Source organism: Musa acuminata, chromosome BXJ3-9 (assembly GCF_036884655.1).
Source record: "Musa acuminata AAA Group cultivar baxijiao chromosome BXJ3-9, Cavendish_Baxijiao_AAA, whole genome shotgun sequence".
NCBI lineage: Eukaryota > Viridiplantae > Streptophyta > Magnoliopsida > Zingiberales > Musaceae > Musa > Musa acuminata.
Window position 1 is genome coordinate 41,395,807 of NC_088357.1, and position 10,436 is coordinate 41,406,242.

The 10,436-nt window shown below is 35.6% G+C and overlaps 1 protein-coding gene across 1 annotated transcript; it reads left to right on the plus strand.

Annotated features, from left to right (window-relative positions):
* The first annotated feature begins 507 nt into the window (after positions 1-507).
* Positions 508-6,092, plus strand: LOC135649687 (caffeoylshikimate esterase-like). Its single transcript, XM_065168327.1, has 8 exons — positions 508-820; positions 1,545-1,574; positions 2,032-2,158; positions 2,245-2,391; positions 4,137-4,267; positions 4,347-4,484; positions 4,703-4,801; positions 5,645-6,092. The coding sequence occupies exons 1-8, from the start codon at positions 686-688 to the stop codon at positions 5,867-5,869; spliced, it is 1,032 nt and encodes a 343-aa protein (XP_065024399.1). The 5' UTR covers positions 508-685; the 3' UTR covers positions 5,870-6,092.
* Positions 6,093-10,436: the final 4,344 nt, after the last annotated feature.

Here is a 10,436-nt window from a genome sequence, read left to right on the forward strand (position 1 = left end):
GGTTTAATAAGGTGACATGATCTCTCATGGTGTGGTACATGAACCCAGACGTTAGGCGTGTGAAAGACGAGATCGTACCTGACATATTGGTATGATGGGAAAAAATATGGTCGTATATCAGTAACTATATGACCAACCGATACTCTACTTTAGAAGATTAAGATTAAATCATAATATGTTTAAATAATGCTATTATAGATTAAAGGTGCCATCTAATAATATAACTTTAGAGTAGTGATGTGAGGATCACACCACATATTTACTTGTGTGCGGTGGGCCCCAGTCTACCTCTGTCACGTAAGGGTAACTTTGGTGGGATCATTCTGGGGGCACGAAATCGGGAATTCCAGTTTCCTTTCCTCGAATTCGTTATGGGGGGGGCACCGATTGGTCACCAAATTTTCTTCCTCTCACGCAGGGAGTCCGGAGACCCTCGGCGGGCCCCAGTCTAACTCTGTCACATAAGGTTAAAGTTGTTGGGGTCGTTTTGGGGGCACGAATCGGGACTCCAGTTTCCTTTCTCGAATTCGTTACGAGGGGTAACTGATTCCTCCTCTCGTCATCTATTTGGTCTCTCTCAACTTTTCGTCTTGGTTGCATCTGTCCATTGTATTGCATTAACGTTGGCCTCTTCGATTCATTTGTCTCCGCCATCGACCGAGGTTGAGGAGGAGGAAGAGGAACGATGAGGTGGGAGGGAGTGGACGAGGATCTCGCGAGGATGGTGTCGGAGACGAAGCTGGACCAGGCGCGCGAGCGTAGGAAGGTCCGCGAGGCCTTCAAGGACGTGCAACTTAACATCGATCATTACCTCTTCAAGGTATGATTGGCCGGACGATGATGATGATGATGATGTTGTTGTTCTTTGCCCTCCCCTGTTAAGAAAAGTACCACAAGATTCCCGTAACTAGTCATTGATATCGAGATCTGATGCGTTTCATTGAATATGGTTATTAGTTGATAATTTCTTGAGGTTCAGTGCATTAGAAAATTACTGCATCAATCGTCAGGTTGTTTGGTTGTGAAGGGTACGACGACATGGATTGATTTTTAAGCATAAAATTGTGGAAATTGTGTAAGAAAGGACAAGGAAACCTTATGGACCCAAAGAAAAGGGAGCAAAAAAGTTAATTTTGGATTAACATGCCCCCTTTCTAATTTGGCTTCTTGGTGTGTAATTTTTTATTAACATGCCCCCTCTACCTGGGGAATGATATTCCTTCTTGTCTTCCTTTCCAAAACGATCGTTCTTTTACTTCTTTCCTTTTCTGATTTGAATCTTCCACAATCTCTGCTTCCTGGTTATATTAGCTCAAACTCGAATCGTTGATGTAAGATTCTGAAATGTGTTTTCAGATTCTGATCGTATAGAACATGGTCTGTGATGAGGAGCCTTTGATATAATTGACGAGGTTATTGCTTTGTAATATTTGGACTCTTTATTGAATTCTCTTAGGACAATTTGGAAATGCTTTTCTTCTTCTGAAATCTTCGAGATTCATCAATGACAATTAACTGTAATTTCTTCCTATCGTTACCTGCAGGCAAATCATACTGGACTGAGGACAAAAGAGGTGAAACATTTGATCTTATTACCGTGTATTTAGTACTGTTAAAAATGGAGTCTGGATGGTTATTGCAAATTTGCTATTCTTATGACAGCCTGTTATGGATATTCTTCTTGGAGAAAAAGAAAATGCTTCTATGCAATTCCAATGTTCTCCTTCTATGTTTCCTTTTTTTTTTTCTTTTTATCTGACCCACACTTATTAAGCAGAAATCCTAATTGGATGACTGCCTCCAAAATATTTATAAGAAACTGCTAATGCAATTCAAACCAAACTAGATCATAATGCCTACTTGCTGATGGTTACTATCCTCAATTTAGTCATTTTTTTTTCTATGATTCATTCAGCTTATTTTAGAAACCTGCAATGTTGGTAGGTCCACAAAACTGTGTGTAGAAATTAGAAGTCCTTCTATTTAAGATTCTTGCTTGAAATGGATACCAATGTAGTCTCTTACATACAGTCATATGAGGTGAATGCCAGAGGTATAGAAATTTTCTCCAAAAGCTGGCTTCCGGAGAACTCCTCTATTAAGGCTCTTGTTTGTTTCTGTCACAAATATGGAGACACCTGCACTTTTTTCTTTGAAGGTATGCAGAAATTCGTAGTTTTCTCATATACCCTGTTTCTGATGAAGATCTACATGTCTCTTAATTGGTACACATGCATGCCTTAGGTGTTGCTATGAAGCTAGCGTCATGTGGATATGGAGTTTTTGCTATGGATTATCCTGGATTCGGTCTCTCAGAAGGTCTTCATGGTTATATACCAAACTTTGATTGCCTTGTAGATGATGTTGTCGAACATTTCTCCAAAATCAAAGGTAGAACGCTTTCACCAGTAATATGCACTGATTTGCAATTTTTTAGAGCTTCTTTTTTTGTAAAATCAATTGAAATATCTCGATCAAAGGTAAATTTACTGCAACACCTTCTGGAAACATGAGTTTATGCAATATCACATTGCTGGTATCGTGTTTTTTCTAACTACTGAATGCATTCCATATCGACTTAGACCCAAGTGAAAAAAAGGAAAAGAACAATGCCAGATATGGAACATGAGAGCAATATATCTATCTAATTAATGTTTAAGTTTTTTAATTGGAATATTACAAAGACACATTTTGCAATATATCTATGCCAGATATGAGCTGTAACCATGCTTTAGTTTTCCCCGCAAACGGTTCAAAATAAAGTTATCCATATGTTTGTTGCCTTTGCTTAAGACAACAACCAAATGCTGCTGGTTATCTGGATTATGAATTCCAGAATTTTGTGTGATGAGATGGAGCCTCGGTCTCTGGAACCAGCCTCTTCAAGTGCATCAAAGACCAGTGACAGAGCCATATGTACTATTGAGTTCAGTTCTTGTATCTTAATCTTTTACCTTCCGTCTTATGTCTTCTTTCTTGCGCCTCATAAGATTACTTGTTTCTGCATCACAGTGCACGCTTGAATTATGTTAGACAAGTTAGTTTTAGTTCTTGTGCTGCTAATTCATTTGGCTTGGTCTTTGATCGTCCATAGGGCTCGAGCCATTTTAAGAATTTCTTAGAATGTTGAACCTTCAGGTATGCAATCATCAGACTACTATTGCTAAGCTTCACTTGTGTGGACATGTAGGAATTGGTCGTCTTTGTTTATCTTTATCAATAAAAATGGCAATCCAATCTCTACTGGTGCCTTTGTGCCACATAATCCTGATTGTAAGTAACTTTTGGTTCTACTCTATACTGTTCAATTGCACTGCTGTGCTAATTCCAGGACACTGGTGCCTTTGTGCCACGTACTCCACACTGTTCATGGCACTGCTGTGTGAAAAGCAGGATACAGGAGTGTTCTAAGTTTTTAGAAATAATTCTCGAGTGTTTTTGTCAAGAGTTTTCCTTAGAAAATAAGCATTGTACTGGCGAAAATCAATGCATTCCTAGGAGTTAGAGTGCAATGATAGGTGCTATAAAATAAAATCTTAAGGCTTACTGATATAGAATCATTTTTAATTTATTTTTTGTTTGAATAATTTTGATTGTGATTAATTTAGGGGTATTTTTGCCAATGCATTATGTTGCCATGTGACAACATTTCTAATATTTCTACCTTAGTTTTTTAGATTACTACAGGGCAAGGAGAAAAATAAAAAATCAAAGTTTGATTTTAGTTGAAGATTACAAAACTTGATTGAAGATTTCATTTCATTAAGATTTAACATATTCTAAAAAGATGAACATCTATCAATTAGAAATTCAAATATGGGAAATATCTTTTTGAGAAAGAGTATAGTGTTTATAACAGTCTGAGTTGTAGTTCTAATTTTGAATAGTCTTGCCAGCTTTTTAATCATGACGTAATGCAAAAAGAGATATTGTTTCATAATTAGATTTTTGTGCTTTCAGAAATACTCATACCACAAGAAATCTCCAGATTTTATTATGTAGAGAGAGAAATCTCCAAAGATGTAGTATTGATACTGTCATATGAAATAGGAGATTTATCGTATCGTATTTGGAAACTTAACTAGTAAAATTGAGTTACTTTGCAACTTATCTTCTGTACTTGGTTTGAAATGCAGAAAATCCGGAATACGATGGACTACCAAGCTTTGTGTTTGGAGAATCAATGGGTGGAGCAGTTGCTTTGAAGGTGCATTTAAAACAGCCAGATTCATGGGATGGTGCAATTTTAGTAGCACCAATGTGCAAGGCAAGTCATTTGGCATGGACATCTAATTTCCTTCAATGTAATAATTTTTTATTCTCTAAATTGAAGCCATTTTCAGTAGATTTCAGAAAATATTATTCCACCATGGCCTGTGAAGCAATTTCTGATTGGCATGGCTAAACTTCTTCCAGAAAAGAAAATAATTCCTATAAAGGATTTAGGAGAACTGGCATATAGAGATCGGAAGAAACTAGAGCAGGTCTGTCTGCAACTCTGAGAAGATTATTCAGAAATTACTGCCCGAACCCGGTGGATTTCTCTTGATTGATATAAAGTAGAAAAGCATTTGGACATCAAGTGAAATACACTTCCTGGTTCTTGAACTGCAACTCTCTTGATTCTTATATGCAAGCTGGCTGTCTTTTTCTGAGTTTGTCAGTTGAATCAATATATACATATATCTTCTTTTGGGTGCAGATTTCATATAATGTGCTTAGATACAAGGGCAAAACACGCCTGAGGACAGGACTGGAGCTGGTGAAAGCTACTCGGGAGATTGAGCAACGACTAGAAGAAGTATGAACATGATCGAACATTTCTTTTTTAGGTTTTGCAATCTATTTGGAACGTGATGTAGAAGTCATACAATATCAGCTCTTTGTTCGTCTAATTCTCTTTTGTTAATTACTATGGTTTTGAATAATGAGTATTACAAACAGACTTTCATATGCATGCTTAAACCCGTAGATGAGGATAGCATGTTTTGATAATATTTTGCAAAAAATTAGGTTCAACAGTGCCTTTCTGGTCTTAATTACCCACAAAATTTGAGTTAGACATAATTACTATGCATGTTGTTGCTTTGTAGAGTTACAAAGTAAATATGAAAATTAGGTTAGATTTTGCCTGGCTATAGTGTTGCAGTTTAAGTGATCCAAGAACTTGTCTTAGTAATCAAATGCTGATGTTAACTTGAAGCTGGTTAGTTATCACCAAACAAACAAGAAAAAGGGAATTTTTTGTTTACATTTGGTGGGAAGATTAGATAACGAGTATGGCATATGAACCTCTTGATCTGTGGTCAAGAAGTGGTCTAGGATGAAGTTGTACCATTAGTTATAAATTGTAAAACTTGCTTCCCTGAATGACTAATTAGGGAATCACACTTGTAGCCACATGCAATACAAGGAAAATGGTAGCGTGATAAAACTTGATGTAGGAATTTTTCAAACCTTAGTTACATGCGACTTTAAGCACAGAGAGATGCATTAATTAGCATCACCATCATACTCTTATTTCCTGGTCGAAGCTAGGAGTTCCGTTTTGATGATTATAATATCATTTGCATTACCTGAACTTGATACTGTGCGTGTTAATTTTATTGAAATATCTGGCAAACTCTTGGATTTCTTATTTCAGGTGTGTCTGCCGTTGCTAATACTCCATGGTGAGTTTGACAGTATAACTGATCCTTCAGGAAGCAAGGGTTTGTATGAGAAAGCTAGTTGCACTGACAAGAAGTTGTGCCTTTACGAGGATTCATATCATGCTCTGATGGAGGGTGAGCCTGATGAGATAATATCCCAAGTTTTTGATGACATCTTCTCTTGGCTGGACAATCAAGTTAATAGAGTTAGGCGGTAACTGGTCATTTTGTTTCGCTTCATGCATAAGCTTAATCCATTCATGAAAAGGGCATTCTGGTCTGCAGAGAAAACTCTTATGTTAAAGTTGCCGTGACATTCTTAAAGAAAAGATCTATGCTACATGTAATACAGCAGCTCTATTCATAAGCTTCCGCTGTTAAATTATTTACCGCTGTGAATTCATCTGAAAACATAATCCATTGATAGAACATTTGATTTTCTATTTTTCGATGAAGCCTTCAAATATGTTACATTTGAATTTTTACTGATAATTCATTAGTTAGCATTCTAATGAAAGAATCAACTGAAATTTTATTATAGAGAAATTCAAGATTATATTCTTATTACGTTTGTTAAAGTTATAAAGACAAAAATATTAGCTATGAATATAGTAAAATATTTTTTTGTTTAATTTATTCTTAATTTTATTTATTTAAAATTTACTATAATAAAATTAACGATAAGTATAACTTAAATGAGTTAACTAGTATATGTTTTTAGAAAAAAAAAGATTAGAATAAAAAATATTCATAATATTTGACATACAACTTAAGAAGTGAATAATAATAAAAAAAGTTGAAAAGCAAATAATAATAAAAAAAAGTTGAAAAGAAAATCACTTGAGTTTATATATTATATAAATTTATAAAAAAATATTCATAGTAAAATGTTACTTCAATGACAAGAAAGGTCATGCGAAAAAAATTATAAGACTTTAATTTGAAAGAAAAATATATAAGTCTAACATTTACATGTTTTGAATCAATCGTTACAAAAGTCTTTTAAATTCCTCTTATAAATTATTTGGTAGATTGATACTAACACTTCAACTTATTTATTAATAATAGATATTTATTTTAATATAAAAACTAAAAGAGTATGAATTATTTATCATTACATGGAATCATCTTAAAATGAAAGCGAGAACAGTTGATACTTATTATCTATGCCCAGAGATGATTCATTTGATATTATATTTTTATATTTTTAAAAATTTAGTTTCTTCATCTAAAATTTGTTGAATCTCGAATTTTGATAATGAAACTAATTGATTGTGTTTAAATGTTTAAAAGCATTTTGAGTGATGCAGGTCTACTCGATCAGGATTAGACAGTTGACGCAGGAGGAATTGACGTTGCGCCGGAGGAGATCACGTCAGGATATTGGACGGCAGAAGGCTTCGGACGTCGGGCATCGGGCCACGGAGAGCGGAATTATGCCAAGGATATCGGGGTTGCGGAGGTCAACCACCGATTGGGCAACAAGCCGCAAGAGAGGACGATGCGCTGAAGAATCGGACGAAGCGCCAACCAATGACGTGCCGAGCAACAGAATGTCAATTTGCGTTGTAATAATTGTCTAAATCGGAATAGAGTTTTAGCTTGTGTGTGCAGGATTAACTACGATAACGACGAAGACATAAAGCAAAACAAAGTGTCGGAGTCAAGCGCGAAGGATTCGTTGCGAGTTCGAGAGTTCGACGGAAGTCCGAAGGTTCGTCGGGAATGCTGCCGGAACTAGCCGAGAATGAGTAGGGAGCTTGCCGAAGGGTTTTTCGGAAGCTCGCCGGAAGGTTCGTTGGAAGTTCGCGGAGCTCGCCGAGAAAGATCGGAGCTTGCCGAAGAAGCTCGTTAGAACTCGTCAAGATCAAATCGTAAAGTCTAGGAGCTTGCCGAGAGTTCGCAGAATGGTTTCCGAGAGTTTATCGGAAGACCGCCGGAAGTTCGCCAGAAGCTCGCCAGAAGAAGTCTTGACTTACAGACTTTGTAATAGCTTAGAAAATGTCTTTAAATTCATAGTTAGCACGTTAATTAGGGTTAGGATTAGGTGTTAATCCTATAACCCAAGTAGGGGCCAATTGGGCTCGAGTTCGGACTGGTTTGGGCCAAGTTTAGAGCCCAACCAGTGAGCTGAAATAGTGTAGGCGGTGGCACCGCTAGACTAAACGGTGGCGCTGCCCAGCACTCGAGAGGTCCGACGGTGGCACCGCCACCGACAGGCGGTGGCACCGCCGGCCTCGGAAACCCAAGAGAATTCAAAATTTGGAGCCCAAATTTGAATCCTCTTGGGGCCAATACCTCTCATTTCTCAGCAGAGAAAACAACCTTTGAGAAGCAAGAGATTGAGATAAAAGTCTTAGCAAAGCCTTTAGTAAGTTTTTATTTTCAATAACTTATGTGTTCACCTCCCTCTTTCTCTTTGAAAATTTGTAAGAGTGTGAACCACTTGTAAAAGGTTGTAAGAGGGGTATTTGTCCTTCCCCTTCAAAGTGATTTGCTAGTGGAAGTTGAAAGCCTCTTCGAAGAAGGCTTCGCAAGTGGATGTAAGTCATTTTGACCCAACCACTTTAAATTGGTGTGTTCTCTGGTTTATATTTACTTATTACTATTTACCTTACTGCAAACCTTCATACGTGCTTTACTTCCTCATTACTTTTGTTGCACACCTTTACGAACACGCTTTCAAGTTAAGAACTTCCGAGTTCGATTTTTTTTTATTTTATCGTACGAAAGAATTTTCCAAAACCGAAGTTTTAATCCGCTGCATTAATTCACCCCCCCCCCTCTTAGTGCCGCTCCGATCCTAACAATTGGTATCAGAGCCCGGTATTTCTCATTTCGGATTTACACCCAAGAGAAATGACTCTTCATAGTTTTCAAGAGGGCTTATCAGTTGTTCATCCACCGTTGTTTAACGGATTGGACTACACTAATTGGAAAACTCAAATGAGAGTTTTCTTGATTTCTATGAATTTGGATTTATGGAATATCATTGAAAACGGTTTTCAACTTCCCTCTAAACCGATGAACGAATGGTCGGATTTGGAGAAGAAGTATTTTTCTTTAAACGCAAAGGCTATGAATGCCTTATTTTGTGCTTTGGACAAAAATGAGTTCAATCGGATTTCTACATACGAAACGGCTTTTGATATTTGGCGAACACTTGAAATCACGCATGAGGGAACTAGTAGAGTCAAAGACTCGAAAGTTAACATTTTATTGCATGATTTTGAGCTTTTTCGAATGCAACCAAGCGAGATTATAGGCGACATGTACACCCGTTTCACGGATGTCGTCAATAATCTAAGAGTTCTTGGTAAATATTTTTCGAATTTTGATCTCGTAAGCAAGATCTTAAGATCCCTTCCAAAAAGGTGGGATCCTAAAATAATCGCAATACAAGAAACAAAAGATTTAAATATTTTTCCACTTCAAGAACTAATTGGTTCGTTGATAACATATGAAATGGTGCACAATGCACATGATGAACAAAATCACCTTCCAAAGAATAGAAAGGATTTGAAACTCCGGACAAATGAATACCACTTGAGCGATGACTCAAGTGATGAGGACAATGATGAACTTAGAACTTCGAACACTAACTCTTAATAAGTTTATTAAATAAAAATCTAAAAGAAACAATGAACTTGAACGGAGGAAGAGGCCAAAGAAGAGGAAGGCAACCAAAGACGAATCAAAAACTTCCAAAGGTGAAACGGTGAATTGGGCTTTGACGAGCCTCGACTACAAGGTAAGTAACTCAACTCTCTTGAATTATTTTGAAATTACTTGAAGTTTTTCATGAGTGCTTAATTTAGATAGTAGGAATAGGAAATAAAAAATTATTTTTCAAAAATTATATCATGTTTTTCTTTTTAGCATCTTTGAAAAATTAAAAAATTTAAGCATGAAAAGATAGATTCACCTAAAAAGAAAAATGTATGACTACAACAAATAACAAAATGATTTTGTTTGAAAATGTCTTATGCCCAATGAAACCATCATTGATGAATATGCTTTATATTTAATAGTTTCTTTGGCTTATATGCCTTATCATGATAAACGTTTTGAAAAGTTTATATCATACTTGATGATTGTTATACATGATGATTTATTGGTCTTGAAGTTATTATTAAATGAAATCATGTTTGACATGAAGTAATGAGTTGAAATAATTTTTTTTTGAATTATGTGTTGCACTTTTTTTTATGATTTTTTATCTTTCCGTTTTAAATGATGATGCATGGATTAAAAAAAAAAAAGGGACATGCATGTATGGAATCAATCAATAAGTTGAAACAAAAGGAGGAAAGAATTTTTTATTAAAAATTTTCTTTTTCTCTATCTTATTGATTTCTACCTAAGAGACCAATAAAATTATTTATGCCATTTTGAATCTCTTGAAAGAAATATTGAGATTTTGATGATTTGGACGATTTGAATTTGAATGAGTTTTATTCAAAATCATGATCTTGATTCCGTGATATTTACAAATTAAGATTTATTATGAATCAAGATTTTTTCATTAATCGATCTCCTAAGATTTTCTTTTGATTATTTATGAGTAGGTTTTTCAAAAAGAAATCATGCCTTTTGGTATTCATATGATCTAATCTTTCATGATATGATTTTTATACAATTCCTTGTATTCATGAAATGTTTATCGCATCACCCAATTACTTTCTTCTTGATATTCCTTATGTGGTGATATAAAATTATGCATGAAATACTCTTGATATTATTTTGATGCATACAAATGAAAAGTTATGATCATGAATGGTCGGA

Bases quoted from the DNA above. Each gene is read 5' to 3' on its own strand.
- LOC135649687 (XM_065168327.1), top strand. From the start codon at position 686: ATGAGGTGGGAGGGAGTGGACGAGGATCTCGCGAGGATGGTGTCGGAG. The intron at 821-1,544 runs GTATGATTGGCC...CGTTACCTGCAG, and splicing joins TCGATCATTACCTCTTCAAG to GCAAATCATACTGGACTGAG. The intron at 4,802-5,644 runs GTATGAACATGA...TTCTTATTTCAG, and splicing joins TTGAGCAACGACTAGAAGAA to GTGTGTCTGCCGTTGCTAAT.